General features: G+C 37.2%; 1 protein-coding gene and 1 long non-coding RNA gene across 5 annotated transcripts in view; both read left to right on the forward strand.

The window, feature by feature from the left end:
* Positions 1-1520, forward strand: part of ITGB1 (integrin subunit beta 1) — a 42891-nt gene extending 41371 nt beyond the window's left edge. For all 4 annotated transcript variants that reach the window (XM_082449719.1, XM_082449717.1, XM_082449716.1 and 1 more), the window contains one exon: positions 283-1520. In XM_082449719.1, coding sequence (XP_082305845.1) covers positions 283-348 — 66 coding nt within the window. In that variant the 3' untranslated portion in view covers positions 349-1520. The remainder of the gene's footprint in view (positions 1-282) is intronic.
* Positions 1521-5162: 3642 nt separating this feature from the next.
* Positions 5163-22534, forward strand: part of LOC309655070 — a 448619-nt gene continuing 431247 nt past the window's right edge. The window contains exon 1 of the long non-coding RNA XR_014260608.1: positions 5163-16958. This is a non-coding gene — a long non-coding RNA (uncharacterized lncRNA). The remainder of the gene's footprint in view (positions 16959-22534) is intronic.

A 22534-nucleotide genomic window follows, 5' to 3' on the forward strand; every position in this document is an offset into this window, starting at 1 on the left:
AGTTTAAAAGAGAGAAGCCGTTAACAGCACATCCTCCAGTGGAGGAATGGCTCAGAAAGGAAATAATGCCAGAGGACAGGGGTACCTTTAGACTTTGTAGGGCAAAGCCTTCATTTTCAACTTCTGTGTAAACTTTTTAATGCCTTTTAAAAAATTCAGTGTGATACCTGGACAGATAAAATGGAAATGACTTCTGAAAACGATCTTTACTTTTAATATTGTCTTATAAATAATGTTACATGACTTCAGTAGAGCGACTGATAACTTTTCTCTTTTTTTTAGGGTGAAAATCCTATTTATAAGAGTGCTGTGACAACTGTTGTCAACCCGAAGTATGAGGGAAAATGAGCGCTGCCTTTGCGTATCCACAACACTGAGTGCAAAGTAGTAATTCCACAGCCACAGTAAGGTAGTTTCAGGGCAGTGTTGCTGTGGTTCTCTCATGGGCAGGTTCTGAAAGTGTACAATATGTATAATTTGAAAATTTTTTAATTATTTTGAAAATAATGTTATAATCAATGCCAGGGACTGACAGAAGACTTGAGACAGGATGGTTTTCCTTATCATCTGAGGTTGCATTGTGCCTTTTTGACCTTTTCCTCCTGGACTGTTGAAATCCAGCTCTTAGTGGATTAAGCGATATTTCTAGAGTGATTGAAAGGGCAGTAGTTAAAGTAATGAGTATGATGAGAGTTTCTGTTAATCAAGTATTAAAACTGATTTCTCGCTTTGCAGATATGTCACTTTTCAGTTATACAGAATCCAAAGTGAATGTCCTTCTAGCTAGTTTAGAATTGTTTTAAATTTATTATTTTGTTATTTTCCTTATTAGACATGACTGATGACATGATATATCTGAAAGATGAGTATGTTGGGAGTTACTCGTGTGAAATAATGAACTATTTGATCTACAAAGGCCATGGGAAAAGTCAGAGTTAGGAAGGGAAAACATAGCTTTAAAACCTGTGTGCCATTTTAAGAGTTACTTAATCTTGGTAACTTTTATGCCTTCTTTTTTTAAATTCAAGCCTTGGATAGAAGTATTGGGGAATTTTCTGCAAAAAAAAAGTCCTTGATTTATATAAAGGCCTTAATTTACATAGTATTTGCTGAATTGGGGACCTCTGGGTGAATTTATTTTATTTTATTCATTTTATTTTGTTTAAAGCCTGGTGCTTTTTATCACCTCTTCTAATCATTTAATGTATTTGTTTGCAATTTTGGGTAAGACTTTTTTTTATCAGTACTTTTTCATTGATGTTTTAGCTGTACATTTGCCTTTTTAATGACCATGTGAAATTGTACTATGGCTTATGCAACAGCCATCAATTAAGCAATTCTTAATTTCAATTAGTGCTGTAACAGACCAGTGTATATTTACTTCTCACTGTTTGAATTTCCTGTTTGGTTTCATACTAGTCACATTCTTATTTTAAGTGCCTTTTAATTTTAACAGTTCACTTTTTACAGTGCTATTTACTGAAGTTATTTATTAAATAAAAATGCCTAAAATATTTAAATTGGATGTTTGGGTTTTATATATTTTGTCAGTTTGTGTGCCTAAAATTTTTATAGCTTAGAGAGATTGACAGAAAATTCCTGGTCATTGGGTATTTTACTTAGACTAAAAGAGAGAAGGAAAGAAGGAAGGGAAGGAAGGAGGAGAGAGATGGTAGAATAAAATTTCAGACTGTCTTTGGGCTCTCTATATAATACTGGATAAATCCCTTTCTCTCCACCCCCTTCTCTTCCCTCCCTAGGAGATAGGTTTCATCCCTGTATTAAGCAGAATTGACTCTTTATGAACATCCTCATAGAGCTATTAACTAGAAGCTGGAAATTATATCATTTTATTTAAGATATAGACAGGGAATTGTTACGTTTCTGATAAGTAAGTTTTTATTTTCATTTGGCTTTGGTTTATTTATGTTAGAAAATATATGTATCCATAAAAAATACTTGTGTGAAGCTTATTGAAAGAAATATATCCCTTCCTGGAACAATACAATAAGTGTCAGAGATTTGGGGAGAGGATTGTGGTAAAAGTTTCAACTTTACCAGCCTCTCACATTTGCAGTGCCCCTCCCATTTTTAAAAATTGGTATCTTTTTTACCTGTTCCACTTAAATGTATTTCCTAGCTTAGACTAAATCATCTTTCAGTTGAGACTTATACATCTTTATGAGAAAAATTACCTCTTTCACGAACTATCCATTTCACCTGTTTCATTTTCCATTCCCACCCCCCACACTGCCGCTTGGTTCAACGCATTTCCTTACACCTGAGGCATAACCAGATGAACTGAATTCCATATTTCTGCTCCACAAGTTTGCTTTTATAATGAGATTTTTTTATAAATAGGAACAGAGCCTATTTTCTGTTATATTCAATACATGATTCTTTTTCCTGGCATATGTTTTTGATGCTGAAATATGGTGAATTTTAAATTTTATATTATAATTTATAAACAGATTTTCTGACTATAAAAATCCCTTTATTTGGAAGCTGGAGGAATTGTATAGAATTTATTTCTCATGCTGACCATAACAGCATTGGCATTTGAATAATTTTAGGCTTAAAACTGGCAGTTTCAAAACACAGTCTAAGAGATTGATAATTAGCTTTGAAACCACATAGAACTTTGTCACTAAAATATTTTTTATTTTCCTAGCAAATAGTACATTTTGACCTCCAGTGAAGTGCTTTCCAAAAATTAATGAGTACTGAAAGAAAATAACAGTTGTAAATTTTTTTTTCATTCAAACTCTTTATTTTGAAAATTGATGAAATGTTAGGTATCATGTGTAAGTGTCAACAGCGGCATATTTTGCAGTGATTCTCTGACATTTTACAAAGTTTTCTTACTCTTTTGCAGAGGATAACTTTATAAATTCTTTGATAAACACGCCCAGATAAGACCTTGAGCCACAAGAACAGTTCATCATGCTAGTTAAAAAGCACTGTGGTCAACTTTTGATTTTGGAATTGTCTTTTTCCCCCTCCACTGTTGCTCACTAGAGTTTGAGAGGTAACCTTATTGAATAGAGGCCATTTGTCTTTGTTTTTTTGCCTGTGTCCTTGAAAACTTAAGTTATTTCTGACCTAGTAAGTTCATAGGAGTTCAGAAACAGCAAGTATCTCCAGGACTCTTCTGGAGCCTATAGAGACAGTTCACTGGCTCTCTGGACAGCTCTCATGTCCCAGGATTCTCCTGAGAATTTAGGCCGATGTGGAAGCGGCTTCTGAGTGAGTGATCCATGGGAGCAGATTTTGAGGCTGGATTAGATTAGATAGCCCGTTAAGCCTCCACCACTGTGAGGATGGTAAGTCGTCATACATATCAAAATGTACAGAATGCTAGGGTGAATCACAAGACAAATGTTAGTTAAATCCACAGGTAGTAACTATCTTTTTATTTCATTTCCTTCTACAGTCTCTCTAAGTCTTCACTGAATTTTAACTGTGTTAAGATCGTACATGAATTTTTCAAGGGTATAGAGTTTCCATGAAAGGTATTTAGTGGTATTTCATTTAATTTTACTTGTATTCTACCTACTCTGGGTTTTTGGTCTCAGGACTAATTCTAAAATAGACTGGTATATTAAACAAGAGTTAATTAAGGATCACTTTGTGAGAGGAAACACTATTCTGAATATTTAAATCCCATAATTTTATTCAATACTGTAATAGTTTATAGAACTGTTAGAAGACAGCATTGTCTTCAATTTAATGTGTAGTAGGTGATATGTTGTTGATGTTACTTATTGATAACAATGTTATGTTAATGTTGCTTACTGATCAGAATTTTTCCTGGGCGATAGACCAACATTCAGATCTCCTTCAGTAGCTAAGTAACTGGCCCCTCGGCAACCATTTTAAAACATGGATTTGATTATATTGTCCCAACGCCCCCATTTCCAGCTCCACTTTCACATCCTCAATCCTACCACACGTCCTTTGTAGTTGATGTTTCTGTCTTATCCCTAGATTTGATAGCTCCAAGAATATAGGACCCTGTGTGTTTTGATTCATCATTGAATCCCTGGAACAACGTCTGTCATAAAGTAAGTAGGTGACTGTAAGTATTTGTTGAATAGTTGGGATTCATTTCCCTAAGTTACCACTACTACCTACCTAGCAGCATTTGCAGTGATACACTCTGCCTTCCTGCCAGTTCTTATAAACTCTGTACTCCAAGGTCAGTCCTTCCACTTATATCTTCAGTACCATCCCCTCTTGACTATTAAAACAAACAGTGTGCTTCCCCTTTCCTGCATTATTGATTTCCCTCTCTCTTCTAGATCATTCCCATCACTAACAAATATGCGAGTTATCATCTGTTCTCTATTCCGTTTTACATCTCAGAAGAGTTGTCTAATGCATACACACATGGGCAGTTGATTTTCAACAAGGGTGCCAAGCCTATTCAATGAACAAAAAAGTCTTCAACAGATGATTCTGGCTAACTGGATTTTCACATGCAAAAGAATGAAATTGGACCACCCCATCTCACACCACATAAAAAAATTAGCTCAAAATGGATCGATGACCCAAGAGCTAATACCATAAGATTCTTAGAAGGAAACATGGTAAATCTTCATGACCTTGGGTTTGGCCACAGATTCTTAAACGTGATACCACAAGCATGAGCAACAAAAGAAAAAAATGTATGAATTGGGCTTCATCAAAATTTAAAACTTGTGCATTAAAGGACACTTTATTAAGAAAGTGATAAAATGTACAGAATGGGAGCAAATATTTATAAATTAAATATATGATAAGAAATTAATATATAGAATATATAAAGAACTACAACTCTACAACAAAAAGACAAACTAAATTATAAATGGGCAAAGGACTTGAGTAGACATTTCTCCAAAGAAGATACAGAAATGCCCAACAAGCACATGAAAAGATACATAATTAGCCATCAGGGAAATGCAAATGAAAACCACAGTGAAATACCACTTCACACCTACTAGGATGGCAGTAATTTAAAAAAAGTGGAAAGTAACAAGTGTTGGTGAGAATGTAGAAAATTTAGAAGTCTTGTACATTGCTGGTGGAACAGATGCTTATATACCAATACTTATTGCAGCATTATTCACATTAGCCAAAAGGTAGAAACAACCCAAGTGTCCATCAGCAGATAAATGGGCAAATTCATACAGACAAAATAGGTGAGAAGTTACCTGGGGCTGGAAGGGATTGGAAAGGGGGAGCTATTGCTCATGGTTACAGAGTTTCTATTTGGGGTGATGAAAAATTTTGGAAATAGTGGTGATGGTTGCACAACATTGCAAATGTAATTTTTTTCTTTGTAACTTTTTTAAAAACTTCTTTTCCTAACTTTATTGAGATATAATTGATATGACATCGTGTAAGTTTAAGGTGTACAACAATGATTTTATCCATTCATATGCTGTAAAATGACCGCCAGAGTAAGGGTATTTAACACATCCATCACCTCACATAGTTAAAATTTCTTACGTAATTTGGTGAGAACTTCTAAAACCTACTCTCTTAGCAACATTGAAATATACAATGCAGTATTGTTAACCACAGTCAACAGGCTGTACATCACTAGAACTTCATCTTACAACTGTAAAGTTTGTGCCCTTTCACCATCTTCACCCATTTACCCCACCCCCAGCCTATGGCAACCACAGTCTGTTCTCTGTTGCTATGAGTTCAGTTTTCTTAGAGTCCACATGAGTGAGATCATACAGTATTTGTCTTTCTTTGACTTATTTAACTTAGTATAATGCCCTCCAGGTTGATTTTTTTTGTGGCAAGATTTCTTTTTTCATGGCTGAATAATATCCCATCATATATATATGCCACATTTTCTTTATCCATTCATCTGTTGGTGGATGCTTAGGTTATTTCAACGTCTTAGCTATTGGTAAATAATGCTGCAGTGAAAATAGGGGTGCACATATTTTTTCAGATTAATATTTTAGTATCCTTTGGATACATAACCAGAAGTGAAATTGCTGAATCATATGATAGTTCTTAATTTTTTAAGGAACCTCCATACTGATTTCCATAGTAGCTGAACCAATTTACATTTCCACTAGTGGTGCGCAAGGATTCCCTTTTCTGCACATCCTTTCTGACACTTACCTTTTGCCTTTTTCATAATAGTCATTCTTAACAGGTGAAAGGTATTGTGACTTTTTTAAAATTTAATTTTATTTATTTTTGGCTGCATTGGGTCTTTGTTGCTGTGTGCAGGCTTCCTCTAGTTGTGGCGAGTGGGGGCTACACTTCATTACGGTGCGTGGGCTTCTCATTGTGGTGGCTTCTCTTGTTGCGGAGCACAGGCTCTAGGTGCGTGGGCTTCAGTAGTTGCAGCATGCAGGCCCTAGAGTGTGCAGGCTTCAGTAAGTGTGGCATGCGGGCTCAGTTGTTGTGGCACGTGGGCTCTAGGGTGCGTGGGCTTCAGTAGTTGTGGCTCATGGGCTCTAGAAAGCAGGCTCAGTAGTTGTGGTGCACGGGCTTAGTTGCTCTGTGGCATGTGGGATCTTCCCGGACCAGGGATCGAACCTGTGTCCCCTGAATTGGCAGGCAGATTCTTAACCACTGTACCACCAGGGAAGTCCCTCATTGTGATTTTTGGTTTTGGTTTTGGTTTTTTTCTCTTCTTATCGAAGTGTAGTTGATTTATAGTATTATATTAGTTTTAGGTGTACTGCATAGTGATTCAATATTTTTATAGATTATACTTCATTTAAAGTTACTATAAAATGTTGGCTATATTCCCTGTGCTGTACATTACATCCTTGTAGTTTACTTATTTTATACATAGTAGTTTATACCTCTTAATCCCCTTCCCCTATGTTGCCACTCCCCCAACCCCTTTCCCCAGTGGTAACCACTGGTTTGTTGACTATATCTGTGAGTTTGTTTTGTTATATTCTTTCATTTGTTTTACTTTTTAGATTCCACATGTAAGTGAAAACATACAGTATTTGTCTTTCTCTATCAGACTGACTTCACTAAACATAATACCCTCTATTTCTGCCCAGCAACACAGATGGACCTGGACCTGTTTTGTGGCTTAGCATGTGATCTATCCTGAGGAACATTCCATGTACATTTGAAAATAATGTACACATTCTTTTTCTATTTTTTCACTTTTTTTTCCCCTATATTTGGAGATATCTATTCCAACGGTCTGATATGTCATTAAAGGCCCCTGTTTCCTGATTTTCTGTCTGGATGACCTGTCCATTGATGTAATTGGGGTGTTAAAGTTCCCTACTATAACTGTATTGTTGTCAGTTTCTACCTTTATGTCTGTTAATATTTGCTTTATATATTTAGGTAGTCCTATATTAGGTATATATATGTTTAAGAATGTTATATCCTCTTCTTGGATTGACCCCTTTATCATTATATAGTACCCTTCTTTGTTTTTAGTTATAAACTTTATTTGGAAGTCCATTATGTCTGAATATGTATTGTTTCCATTTGCATGAAATATCTTTTTCCATGCCCTCACTTTCAGTCTCTGTGTGTCTTTAGCTCTGAAGTGAGTCTCTTATAGGCAGCATATGGGTGGGTCTTGTTTTTTTATCCAATCAGCCATCCTATGTCTTTTAATGGAGCATTTAGTCCATTGACATTTAAAGTGATTATTGATAAGTATGCACTAGTTGCTACTTCGTTACATGTTTTCTGGTTGCTTTTGTAGTTCTTCATTCTTTTATTCTCGTCCTTTATGGTTAGATGATTTTCTTTAGTATCATGTTTGTGTTTCTTTCTCTCTAGTTTTTGTAAATGTGTTGCAGCCTTTTTTTTTTTTTTAATTTATTTATTTTTATTTTTAGCTGCGTTGGGTCTTCGTTGCTGCACGCGGTCTTTCTCTAGTTGCGGCAAGTGGGGGCTACCGTTCCTTGGGTGTGGGCTTCTCATTGTGGTGGCTTCTCTTGTTGCAGAGCACAGTCTCTAGGCACGTGGGCTTCAGTAGTTGTGACACTCGGGCTCAGTAGCTGTGGCACATGGGCTTAGTTGCTCTGCGGCATGTGGGATCTTCCCAGACGAGGGCTCAAACCTGCGTTCCCTGCATTGGCAGGCGGATTCCTAACCACTGTGCCACCAGGAAAGTCCCTGTTTTAGGTTTTTGATTTGTGGTTAACATGGGGTCCATATATGTTGACCTATAACTATACTTGTTTTAAACCAATAATAACTTAAGTTCAAACACATTCTAAAAGATATACGTTTTTTACTCCCCTCCCCACTTTTTGTTTTTGACATCATACTTTACATCTTCACGTCTACTGTTTATTGTAGTTATGTTTGTTTTATAATTTCTGTCTTTTAATCTTTATACTAGTTTATTTAAGTGATTGATCCACAGCCTTTACTATATATTTGCCTCTATCCATTGGAATTTTTCCTTTCCTATAATTTCTTGTCTTGTAGCCTTTTCTTTTTCACTTAAAGAAGACCCTTTAATACTTCTTGTCAGATCAGTTTAGTATTGATGAACTCTCTTAGTTTTTGCTTGTCTGAGAAGCTCTATCTCCTTCAATTCTGAATGATAACCTTGATGGGTAGAGTATCCTAGGTTGTGGTTTTTCTCTTTCAGCACTTGAAACGTTTCTGCAGAAAAATGTGATAGTTTTATGTCGTTCCCTTCTCTTGCTGCCTTTAAAATTATTTCTTTAACTTTTGCCATTTTAATTATGATATGTCTTGGTGTGGGTCTCTTTGGGTTCACCTTGTTTGAGATTCTCTGTGCTTCCTGTACTTGGAAATCTGTTTCTTCCTTCAGGTTTGGGAAGTTTTCAGCTTATAATATCCAATACATTTTCAACCCCTTTCTCTCTTTTCCTTCTGGGACCTCTATAATGTGAATGTTAGTACACTTAAAGCTGTCTCAGAGGCCCCTTAAACTATCCTTATTTTTTTAAATTTGTTTTTCTTTTTGCTTTTCTGATTGGGTGATTTACATTAGTCTATGTTCCAGATTGCTTATGCATTCTTCTGTATCACCTAATCTGCTGTTAATTCCTACTAGTGTACTCTTCAGCTCTTACAGGTTCTTTTTTATATTTTCTAGTTCTTTGTTAAAATTCTCACTGTGTTCATCTATTCTTTTCCCAAGTTCAGTTAGCATTCTTTTACTATTGCTTTGAACTCTTTTTCAGGTAAATTATTTATCTCTGTTTCATTAGGGTTTTTTTTCAAGGGCTTTTTTTCATTCTTTCATTTGAAACATATTCCTCTGTCTTTTCATTTTGTTTAGTTTTTCTGTCTCTATGAAATTAAGTGAAACCATTACCTATCCTGGTCTTGAAGGTGTGTCCTTCTGTGAATGTCCCTATGTAGTCTGCATGTACCCAGCGGATTTGGTGCGAACTGGATCTGAAGTGAACACGGGCTGCGTCTTCCCTAGGGGTGTGCTGGCAGCCACCACCCTGGTGGGAGGTGGAGCTGGAGTTGGAGGGGCTAGAGCTAGAGCCAGGTGCAAGCTGGGCTTCTCTGCTCAATGGCTGTTACAGCCCTATTGGATGGGGGCCCAAGAGGCTGGAGCAGAACCCCTGATGGAGTTGGGTTTCTCCTGGTGTGATGGTAGTCTCCCCCTTGGTTAGGGTTGTGGCCAGGGCCTGAGGGCTTGGGGCTTCACTTCTGTGCTGGTTTCACTTTTTCACCCAGTATGCATGCCTTGGTTAGAGGCTGGGTTGGTGCCCACCTCTGAGCTGGCCCTACTCCCTCCGAAGTGTGCATAGGGACTGGTGCCCTGGAGCTAGCCTCACTTCCTTCTGAGTGTATGCAGGGATGCACACTTTGGCGGTGGCCATCTCCACACCATGGAGCTAGCCTCACTTCCTCCTGAGTGTATGCACCAAAGCACAGGCTGGCAGTGGCTGTCTCCAACCTGTTCAGAGGCAGGGCTGGCATCTCTCCAAGTGTGCACACTCTTGTTGGCAATGGCAGCCTCCCCCTTAGTGGGGAGCAGCGCTGGGGAAAGAGGGGCTGGAACAGGAGCCTGGTACAGGCTGGGGGGCATGCTGGAGGGGTCCATGCAAGCTGGCCAGGGCCCCAGGCAGTCTTCAATCTGCTGCCTTTGTGCTGTGACTGAGAGTAAGTGGGTCTGTGCATGTACTCTTCAAAAGCAGAGCCTCGGTTTCTTACACCCCTGTAAGTGCCACTGATTTTCAAACCAGCTAAGGGAGTTCCTCTTCCCAGTACTGTACCCCAGGGTTGGGGTGCCTAATATGTGGCTCAAAACCCTCCCCAGGGAGAATCCCAGTGCTGGTGATAGCCCCCTCCTCTTCTGGGTCCCCTGCCAAGGGTGCGGGTCCCGACCAGATCACTTCTCACCCCCACCCCCCAGTCCGGAACCAGACTCTGTAGATCTTTCTTTACGTCCTTCGTTGTAGAAGAGCTGTTCTGCCAGTCTCCAGGTCATTTTCAGCAAGAGTTGCTCCACATGTAGTTGTATTTTTGATTTGTTTATGAAGGGGAGGTGGGCTTGATGTCCTGCTCTGCCATCTTGATCTCTATCTCACTGTGGCTTTGATTTGCATTTCCCTGATGATTAGTGATGATGACCACATTTCATGTACCTTTGGCAATTTGAATCTCTTTTTGAAAAAACGTCTGTTCAGGTCTTCTGCCCATTTTTAAATGGATTAGTTTATTTTTACCTATTCATTTTTTGTCATTGAGTTACATGAGTTCTTTATGTATTCTGGATATTAACTGCTTATCAGATATGTGGTTTGGAGATATTTTCTCCCATTCTGTTGGTTGCCTTTTCATATTGTTGTTTCTTTCACTGTGCAGAAGCTTTACAGTTTGTTGTAGTCCCACTTATTATTTTTTGCTTTTGTTGCTTATACTGTAGTTGTCATAAAGTATAATCCATAAAATTATTGCCAAGACCAGTGTCAAGGAACTTTTCCCCTTTGTTTTCTTCTAGGAGTTTTATGGTTTAAGGTCTTACATTTTAAGTTGTTAATCCACTTCAAGTTCATTTTTGAGTGGTGGAAGATAGGAGTCCAGTTTCATTCTTTTGCCTGTGAATATCCAGTATTTCCACCACCATTTATCGGAGAGACTGTCTTTTCTCCATTGAGTATTCTTGGCGCTTTTGTCAAATATTACTTGACAGTATATGTGATGACTTATTTCTGGGCTCTTGATTCTGTTCCATTGGTCTTTTTATGCCAGTACCATTCCACTTGGAATACTATAGTATTTGTAGTATACTTTGAAATCAGGAAGTGTGATGCTTCCAGCTTTAGTCTTCTTTCTCAGGATTGCTTTGGCTATTCAGAGTCTTTTGTGGTTCCATAAGAATTTGAGATATTTTTTTTTTCTTTTCTGTAGAAAATACCATTGGAATCTTGATAGAGACTGCATTGAATCTATAGATTGCTTTGGGTTGTCTGGATATTTTAACAATATTCTTCCAGTTCATGAACACAGTATATCTTTTCATTTATTTGTGTTGTTTTTAATTTCTTTCACCAGTATATTACAGTTTGCAGTGTACAGATCTTTCACCTCCTTGGTTAAATTTATTCCAAAGTATTTTATTGTTTTCAATGTTATTATAAATGAGTTTATTTTATTTAATTTTTGGATAATTTGTTGTTAATGAATAGAAATGCCACTGATTTTTTTATATTGATTTTGTATCCTGTAACTTTCCTGAATTCACTTACTAGTTTGGTGGAGTCTTTAGGATTTTCTATATATAAGATCATGTCATATCTAAGTAGACAGTTTTACTTCTTCCTTTCTGATTTGCATGCCATCTATTTTAATTTCTTGCCTGATTCCTCTGGCTAGGTCTTTTAGTACTGTGTTAAATAAGAGTGGTGAGAGTGGGCATTCTTGTCTTATTCTTGATCTCAGATAAAACTTTAAACTTTTCACCACTGAGTATATGTTAGCCGTGGGTTTGTCACATATGGCCTTAGTTATGTCAAGATATATTCCTTATAAATGCAGTTTGTTGAATATCTTTATCATGAAAGGATGTTGAATTTTGTCAGATGCTTTTTCTGCATCTATTGAGATGATCATGTGGTTTTTGTCCTTCATTTTGTTAATATGGTGTATTACATTGATTGATGTTCATGTGCTAAAACATCCTTGCATCCCAGGAATAAGTTTTAATTGGTCCTAATATATAATTCTTTTAATATGTTATTGAATTCATTTTGCTAGCATTTTGTTGAGTACTTTTACATCAGTATTCATCAGGAATACTGGTCTTTGTAGTCATATAATTAGTTAAGATGCATTCCTCTTTACTTTTTTTGAAGAATTTGAGGAGGATTTGTGTTAATTCTTCATTAAATGTTTGGTAGAATTCACCAGTGAAGCTGTCTGGTCCTGGAGTTTTCTTTGTGGGAAGTTTTTGATTACTGCTTCAATCTCCTTATTAGTTACAGTTTTGTTTAGATTTTTTATTTTTTCCAGATTCAATGTGGACAGGTTGTATGTTTCTAGGAATTTTTCCATTTTCTAGATTACCCAATTTGTTGCCATATAATTGTTCATAGTATTCTCTTACATTCCTTTTTATTTCTGTGGCATCAGTTGTAGTGTCCCCTGTTTATGTTTAATTTTAGTAATTTGGGTCTTCTCTGTTTTCTTCTTAGCCTATCTAGCTAATAAAGTTTTGTCAATTTTGTTGATCTTCTCCAACAACCGATCTTCATTTTATTGATTTTCTCTACTGTTTTACTATTCTCTGTTTATCTCTGCCCTAATCTATATTATTTCTTTCCTTCTGCGAGCTTTGGGTTAATTTGTTCTTCTTTTACTAGTTTCTTAATATATAAAGTTAGGTTGTTGATTTTCTAATCTTCTTCAACGTAAGAATTTGCAGCTGTAAATTTCCCTCTTAATACTATTTTAACTGCATTCCATAATTGTTGCAATGTTGTGTTTTCATTTGTCTCTAGATATTTTCTAATGTTCCTTGTGATATCTCCTTTAAAAAGTGAAATATAATTGACATACAACATTGTATAAGTTTACGGTATACAGTGTGTTGATTTATATATTGCAATATGATTACCACTGCAGTGTTAGCTAACACCACTGTCACACCACATAATTATCATTTCTTTTTGAAGTGAGGACAATTCAGATCTGGTCTCTTAGCAACTTAGAAGTTTATAATATAGTATTATTGAGTATAATCACTATAGTGCATTAGATCTCCAAAATTTATTCATCTACTAGTTGCAAGTTTATACCCTTAAACAACATCTCCCCAATTTCCCTACCCTCAGTCCCTGGTAAACACCATTGTACTTTCTATTTCTATGAGTTAGGCTTTTTAAGTTCCAAATATAAGTGAGATCATATGGTATTTCTCTTTCTCTGTCTGACTTGGCTTACTTAGCATAATGCCCTTACGATTTGTCCGTGTTATCACAAATAGCAGGACTTCATTCTTTCTCATGGCTGAATAATATTTGTTGTGTGTGTGTGTACACAAACACACACACACCCCCCACATCTTCTTTATCCATTCATCTGTTGATGGAGACTTAGGTTGTTTCCATATTTTGTCTGTTGTGAATAATGCTGCAGTGAACATGGTACTGTTCTATCTCTTGGATATCCTGTTTTTATTTCCTTTGGATATATACCCAGAAGTGGGATTGCTGGGTCATATAGTAATTATATTTTTAATTTTTTGAGGAACCTCCAATCTGTTTTCCATAGTGTATGTACCAATTTACATTTCCACCAACAGTACACTAAGGTTGAAGGTGTCCCCTTGTATGTAGCTAGTCTGCAAAGATTGGGAGAGCTGGATGTTCTTTCAAATGCCTACATTTCAACAGAATGCATAAAAACTAACAGGGAAACGTGCAAAGGAAAAAAAATAATCTCCAGAAAACGGAAACAGAGATCTGTGACGTATAATTCAAAATAAAAGTCTTATAGATGCTCAAATAGAAAAGTAAATGCAATGAGGTAATCAATGCATAAACAAAATGAGACAATTACAAAGAGACAGAAACTATAAAAAGGAATCAAATTCTGGAGCTGAAGAATACTTTAACTGAATTAAAAATTCACGAGATGGTTCAACAGCACACTGGGACCAGGAAGAAGAACGAATGGATCAGTGAACTGGAAGATAGGCCATTTCAAGTGACCAACTCAGGGACAAAAAGAAAAAAGAATGAAGAAAAATGAAGGGATTTATGGGGCACCATCAAGTGGACATATGCTTTGTAGGAGTCCTGAAATGAGAGACGAAGGCACAGGATCTGTCATGGACTGAATTGTGCCCCCTACCCCTGGCCCCCTCAAATTCCTGTTTGAAGCCCTAACCCCCAATGTGACTGTATTTGAAGGTGGGGCCTTTAAGAAGGTAATTATGATTAAATGAGGTCATGAGGATAGAGCACTAATCTTTTAGAACTGATGTTCTTATAAGAAGAAGAAACAGAGTTTTCTCTCTCTTTGTATGAGCCCTGAGGAAAGGCCATGTGAGGACACAGTGAGAAGACAGCTCCTTGCAAGCCAGGAATAGAGGCCAGACACCAACCCTGATGGCACCTTGATCTTGGACTTTTTGCCTCTAGAACTGTGAGAAAATGCATTTTTGTTGTTTAAGCAACCCAGTCTGCGGTATTTTGTTATGGCAGCCCTAGCAGACTAATACTGATTTTGGTACCAAGATGTGGGGTGCTGTTATTACAAATACCTAAAAATCTGGAAGTGGCTTTAGAATGAGGTGATGGGTCAAAGCTGGAAGAGTTTTGAGGTGTATGCTAGAAAAAGTCTAGATTGATTTGAAGGAACTATAAGCAAAAATGAATCAAAACTTGAAGATTTAAAAATTCTCAACCTGTCAGTATTGCAAAAAATGAGAAAGTGTGTTCTGGAGAGAACCCCAAGGGTGTGGCTGGACAGTCACTCCATAGAGATTACTCATGGATTTAATCAGCCATCTCAACTGAAGCCAGGAATAGAGATGGGATTATTCCAGCAGAAAAGGAGATGAAAGAAAGCAAGGCTTTCAGACTTCTCTGTTTTGGTATCAGCAGACCATAAAGCTATTTAGCTGCATGCAACTTTATCCTTCAAGAAAAGGGAAGAATGACCCCAAAGGCAATTCAGAGATCATCAGGGCTGCCACACCTACCACAAATACAGTGCATACAGGCCCAGTGAACAAGGATGTTTCCTCCCTGGTTTCAGAGAGTGGAGCCACTTCCTCAGTTTCTACAAACCAGGCTGCTGCTGTAAAGAGCCACATGCATGGGGCTACTGCTTAGGGGTGTGGGGGTAATTTTGCCTTCCCAGTGGGCCTGGAGGGTAGAACATCCAGCAAAAGAGGATTATCTTTGAGCCTTAAGGTCTAGTGGAATATGCATTGCTAGGTTTTTGTCCTTCTGGGGACACAGCACCATTTTCTGTTTCCCAGTTTCCTCCTTTTGGAATGGGAATGCCTATCCTATGCCTGCCCCATCACTGTATTTTGTAAGCAGATAACCTGTCTAGTTTAACAGGTTCAAAGCTGGAGAGAAATTTTGTCTCCAGATGAATTGTTCCTAAAATCTCTCCCATACCTGTTGAGATGATATTTAGATGAGACTTTGGACTTGGAATTGATACTGGAATGGGTTAAAACTTTGGGGCTGTTGGGATGTGGTGTATGTATTTTTCATGTGAGAAGAACATGAACTTTTGGGGGTCAGGAGGCAGAATGTTATGAACCAAACTGTGTACTGCCACATTCATATTTCGAGCCCTAATCTCTTGATGTCACTGTGTTTGGAGATGGGGCCTTTAAGGAGATAATTAAGGTTAAATGAGGTCATAAGGTGGTGTCCTTATACAAAGAGGAAAAAACCCCAGTGAGCTCTGCTGTACACAGAGGAAAGGCCATGTGAGGATACAGTACAAAAGCAGCTGTCTACAAGCCAAGAAGAGAGGGCTCACTAAAAACCAACCTTGACAACACCTTAATCTTGGACTTAGTGCCTCTAGAACTGTGAGAAAATTAATTTGTTGTTTAAGATACCTACTCTGTGGTATTTTGTTATGGCAGAAATAGCAGACTGATAAGCCTATCTGAAGAAATTATGGCTGAAAACATCACCAATTTGAGGAAAGAAATGGACATAGAAATGCAAGAAATTTAACAAATTCCAAATAGGATAAAACCAAAGAGAGTCACATTGAGACATATAATCAAACTCAGAGACAAAGAGAAAAGTGACTTGTAAAAGGGAGCTGCTGTAAGATGATCAGCAGATTTCTCAGCAGAAACCTTAGTGGTCAGAAGGGAGTGCGATGAGATTTTCAAAGCATTGAATGAAAAAACACCAAGAATATTATATCATATTGCAAAGCTGTTGTTCAAATGGGAAGGAGAAAACAAAGCTTTCCTAGATAGACAAAAGCTGAAGGATTTCCTCACCACTGGACTTTCCCTGTAAGAAGCTAAAGGAAGTGCTTTGAGTTGAAATGAAAGGATGCCTGACAACAGCATGGGACCATATGAAAATATAAAGCTCTCTGGTAAAGGTGAGTATATAGACAGAGGATACTGCGGTATTATTGTGTTGGTACATAAATCATTTTAAATTATGGTATAGAGCTCAAAAGACGAATGTATTATAGCAAATCTATGTTACGGGCACACTATAAAAATATGTAACTTGTGACATCAATAACTGGAAGAGTGGAGACATGAAACAGTTTTTGTATGCAGTTGAATTTAGGTTCATTTAAAATAGATTATTTGAAGATTAAAAAATTTTTATTTTATATTGTAGTTGATTAACAATGTGTTAATTTCAGGTGTACAGCAAAGTGATTCAGTTATACATATACATGTATTTATTCTTTTTCAGATTCTTTTCCCATTTAGGTTATTACAGAATACTGAGCAGAGTTCCCTGTGCTATACAGTAGGTCCTTACTGGGTTATCTATTTGAAATATAGCAGTGTGTACATGTCAATCCCAAATTCCCTATCTATCCCTCTCCCCCACCCTTCCACTCCCTGGTAACCATAAGTTTGTTCTCTAAGTCTGTGAGTCTGTTTCTGTTTTGTAAATAAGTTCATTTGTATCTTTTTTTTCTTTTTTAAGATTCCGCATGTAAGTGCTATTGTCTTTCTCTGTCTGACTTACTTCACTTAGTATGATAATCTCCATGTCCATCCCTGTTGCTGCAAATGGCATTATTTCATTCTTTTTAATGTCTGCGTAATATGTACCACATCTTCTTTATCCATTCAGCTGTCGATGGACATTCAGGTTGCTTCCATTTCCTGGCTATTGTAAACAGTGCTGCAGTGAACACTGGGGAGCATCTATCCTTTTGAACTATGTTTTTCTCCAGATATATGCCCAGGAGTGGGATTGCTGGATCCTATGGTAGCTCTATTTTTAGTTTTATAAAGAACCTCCATACAGTTCTCCATAGTGTCTGTATCAATTTACATTCCCACCAACAGTGCAGGAGGGTTCCCTTTTCTCCACACCCTCTTCAGCATTTATTGTTTGTAGATTTTTTGATGATGGCCATTCTGACTGGTGTGAGGTGATATCTCATTGTAGTTTTGATTTGCATGTCTCTAATAATTAGTGGTGTTGAGCATCTTTTCATGTGCCTCTTGACCACCTGTAAGTCTTCTTTGGAGAAATGTCTATTTAGGTCTTCTGCCCATTTTTTGATTGGGTTGTTTGGTTTTTTTTGACACTGTGCTGTTTGTAAATTTTGAAGACTAATCTCTTGATGGTAGCATCTTTTGCAAACATTTTGTACCATTCTGTGGGTTGTCTTTTCATTTAATTTATGGTTTGCTTTGCTGTGCAAAAGCTTTTGAGTTTAATTAGGTCCCATCTGTTTATTTTTGTTTTTAGTTCCATTACTCTAGGAGACAGATCAAAAAAGATGGCTGCAATTTATGTCAAAAAGTGTTCTGTTTATGTTTTCCTCTGAGAGTTTTACAGTACCTGGTCTTACATTTAAGTCTTTAATCCATTTTGAGTTTATTTTTGTGTATGGTGTTAAAGAATGTTCTAATTTCATTCCTTTAGGTGTAGCTGTCCAGTTTTCCCAGAACCGTTTATTGAAGAGACTGTCTTTCCTCCATTGTATAGTCTTGCTTCCTTTGTCATAGATTAATTGACCATAGGTGCGTGGGTTTATTTCTGGGCCTTCTGTCCTGTTCCATGGATCTATATATGTTTTTGTGCCAGTACCATACTATTTTGATGACTGTAGCTTTGTAGTATAGTCTGAAGTCAGGGAGCCTGGTTCTTCCAGCACCGTTTTTCTTTCTCATGATTGCTTTGGCTATGTGGGGTCTTTTGTGTCTCCACACAAAGTTTTAGATTTTTTTGTTCTAGTTCTGTGAAAAATGCCACTGGTAATTTGATAGCAATTGCATTGAATCTGTAGATTGCCTCAGGTAGTGTAGTCATTTTGACAGTATTGATTCCTCCAATCTAAGAACATGGTTTACCTTTCCATCTCTTTGTGCCATCTTCGATTTCTTTCATCAGTGTCTTATAGTTTTCAGAGTACAGGTCTTTTGTTTCCTTAGGTAGGTTATTCATAGATATTTTATTCTTTTTGATGAAATGGTAAATGGGATTGTTTCTTTAACTTCTCGTTTTGATCTTTCATTGTTAGTGCAACAGATTTCTGCTTATTAATTTTTTATCCTGCAACTTTACTGAATTTATTGATGAGCTCTAGTAGTTTTCTGGTAGCATCTTTAGGATTTTCTATGTATAGTTTCATGTCATCTGCGAACAGTGACAGTTTTACTTCTTCTTTTCCAATTTGGATTCCTTTTATTTTTCTTCTCTGATTGCCTTGACTAGGACTTCCAAACCTGTGTTCAATAAAAGTGGTGAGAGAGGACATCCTTGTCTTGTTCCTGATCTTGGAGGAAATGCTTTCAGCTTTTTCACCACTGAGTATGATGTTAGCTGTAGGTTTGTCATGCATGGTCTTAATTATGTTGAGGTATGTTCCCTCTATGCTCACTTGCTGGAGAGTTTTGAACTTTTTCAAAAGCTTTCTCTGCATATATTGAGATGGTCATGTGGCTTTTATTCTTTGATTTGTTGATGTGGTGTATCATACCAATTGATTTGCGTATATTGAAAAATCCTTGAATCCCTGGGATAAATCCCACTTGATCATGGTGTATGATCCTTTTAATGTATTGTTGGATTCAGATTGCTAGTATTTTGTTGAGGATTTTTGCGTCTGTGTTCATCAGTGATAACTGGCCTGTAACTTTCTTTTTTTATGGTATCTTTAACTTGTTTTGGTATCAGGGTGATGGTGGCCTCATAAAATGAGTTTGGGAGTAGTCCTTCCTTTGTGATTTTTTTGGAATAGTTTCAGAAGGATAGGTGTAACTCTTCTCTAAATGTTTGATAGAATTTGACTGTGAAGCCATCTGATCCTGGACTTTTGTTTGTTAAAATCACAGTTTCAATTTCAGTATTTGCGATTGGTCTGTTCATATTTTTTATTTCTTCTGGTTCAGCCTTGGGAGACTGTACCTTTCTAAGAACTTGTCCATTTCTTCCAGGTTGTCCATTTGATTGGCTTATACTTATAATAGTCTCTTATGAACCTTTGTATTTCTGTGGTGTCCACTGTAACTTCTTTTTCATTTCTAATTTTATTGATTGGGGCCCTCTCCTTTTTTTTCTTGATGAGTCTTGCTAAAGGTTTATCAATTTCATTTATCTTTTCAAAGAACCAGCTTTTAGTTTCATTGATATTTTCTATTCTTCACTTTTGTTTCATTTATTTCTCCTCTGATCTTTATGATTTCTTTCCTTCTACTAACTTTGGGTTTTGTTTGTTGTTCTTTCACTGGTTGCTTTAGGTGTGACATTAGGTTTTTTATTTGTGATTTTTCTTGTTTCTGGAGGTAAGATTATATTGCTATAAACTTCCCTCTTAGAAGTTCTTTTACTGTGTCGCATAGGTTTTGGATTGTCATGCTTTCATTTTGATTGTCTCTAGGTATTTTTTGGTTTCCTCTTTGATTTCTTCAGTGAGGCATTGGTTGTTTAGTAGCACATTGTTTAGCCTCCATGTGTCTGTGTTTTTTACAGTTTTTTTCTTTTTCTTGTAGTTGATTTCTAATCTCATGGCATTGTGATATGAAAAGATGCTTGATATGATTTAAATTTTCTTAAATTTACTGGGGCTCGATGTGTGGCCCAGCATGTGATCACTCCTGGAGAATGTTCTATGTGCACATGAGAAGAATGTGTATTCTGCTGCTTTTGGATGGAATGCTCTATAAATATCAGTTAAGTCCATCTGGTCTAATGTGTCATCTAGGCCTGTGTTTCCTTTTTGATTTTCTGTCTGGATGACCTGTCCATTGATGAAAGTGGGGTGTTAAAGTCCCCCACTGTTATTGTGTTACTGTCAATTTCTCCCTTTATGGATGTTAGTATTGGGTTGGCTAAAAAGTTCGTTCAGGTTTTTCCATAAGATATTACAGAAAAATGCGAACGAACTTTTTGGCCAACTCAATATTTGCCTTATATATTGAGGTGCTCCTATGTTTGGTGCATATATATTTACAATTGTTATATCTTCTTCTTGGATTGATGCCTTGATCATTATGTAGTGTCCTTCTTTGTCCTTATAAGTCTTTATTTTAAAGCCTATTTTATCTAATAGGAGTATTGCTACTCCAACTTTCTTTTGATTTCTATTTGCGTGGAATACCTTTTTCCATCCCCTCACTTTCAGTCTGTATGTGTCCCTAGATCAGAAGTGGGTCTCGTGTAGACATCATATATATGGGCCTTGTTTTTGTATCCATTCAGCCAGTTTATGTCTTTTGCTCAGAGCATTTAATCCATTTACATTTAAGGTATTTATCAATGTGTATGTTCTTATTGCCATTTTGTTAATTGTTTTGGATTTGTTCTTGTAGGTCTTTCTTCTCTTCCTCTTTCGTTCTCTTGTGATTTGATGACTAATTTTAGTGTTATGTTTGGATTCCTTTTTCTTTTGTGTGTGTGTTTATCTATTGTAGATTTTTGGTTTGCAGTTATCATGAGGTTTAGATATAGCCATCTGTGTATAATCAAGATTGTTGTAAGTTGTTGGTCTTTTAATTTTAGATGCATTTTCAATATCCTGCGTTTGTGTTCTCCTCTTCTCACAATTGCTGGTTTTGATATCATATTTGTGTGCAGATGATTTCCTACCTTTATTATATATTTGCCTTTAGCTGTGAGCTTTTCCAATCGTAATTTTCTTGTTTCTAGTTGTGGCCTTTTCTGCTTAGAGAATTTCCTTTAGCATTTGTTGCAAAGCTGGTCTGGTGGTGCTGAATTCTCTTAGCTTTTGCTTGTCTGTAAAGCTTTTTGATTTTTCCTTCGAATCTGAATGAGAAACTTGCTGGGTAGAGTATTCTTGGTTGTAGGTTCTTCCCTTTCATCACTTTAAATATATTGTGCCACTCCCTTTTGCCCTGTGGAGTTTCTGCTGAGAAATCAGCTGATAACCTTATGGGAGTTCCTTGTTGCTTTTCCCTTGTTGCTTTTAATATTTTTTCTTTGTCTTTAATTTTTGTCAACTTGATTACTATGTGTCTCGGCATGTTCTTCCTTGGGACTCTGCACTTCCTGGACTTGGGTGACTGCTTCCTTTCCTATATTAGGGAGGTTTTCAGCTATTACCTCTTCAAATATTTTCTCAGGTCCTTTCTCTCTTCTCCTTCTGGGACCCCTAGCATACAGATGTTGGTGTTTTAATGTTGTCCCAGAGGTCTCTAATACTGTCTTCATTTCTTTTCATTCTTTTTTCTTTATTCTGTTCTGCGGCAGTAATTTCCACCATTATGTCTTCCAGCTCACATCAGTTTTTCTGCCTCAGTTATTCTGCTATCGATTCCTTCTAGTGTATTTTTCATTTAAGTTATTGTATTGTTCATCTGTTTGTTCCTTAGTTCTGCTTTGTTAAACATTTCTTGTATCCTCTCGATCTGTGCCTCCATTCTTTTTCTGAGATCTTGGATCATTTTCCAGTAGATTGGCTATCTCCAATTCACTTAGTTGTTCTTCTGGGGTTTTGTTACTTCACCTGGGACATATTCCTCTGCCATGTCATTTTGTGTAACTTTGATTGAGGTTTCTGTTCTGCAGGCTCCAGAATTGTAGTTCTTCTTCCTTCTGCTGTCTGCCCTCTGGTGGATGAGGCTGTTAAAGAGGCTTGTGCAGGCTTCCCAGTGGGAAGGAAGGACTGATTCCTGCCCACTGGTGGTTGGAGCTGGGTCTTGTTCCTTGGTTGTTTGGCCTAAGGTGTCCCAGCACTGGAGCCTACAGGCTGTTGGGTGGAGCTGGGTCTTTGGGAGAAAATAGTGGCTTCCAGGAGAGCTAATGCCAATGAGTACTCCCAAGAACTACCGCTGCCAGTGTCTTGTCCCTGCAGTGGGCCACAGCCACCCCCGGCTCTGCTGGAGACCCTCCAATACTAGTAGGTGGGTTTGGCCTAGTCTCTTATGAAGTCACTGCTTTTT

Source organism: Balaenoptera physalus (assembly GCF_965194825.1).
Source record: "Balaenoptera physalus genome assembly, chromosome: 2".
NCBI lineage: Eukaryota > Metazoa > Chordata > Mammalia > Artiodactyla > Balaenopteridae > Balaenoptera > Balaenoptera physalus.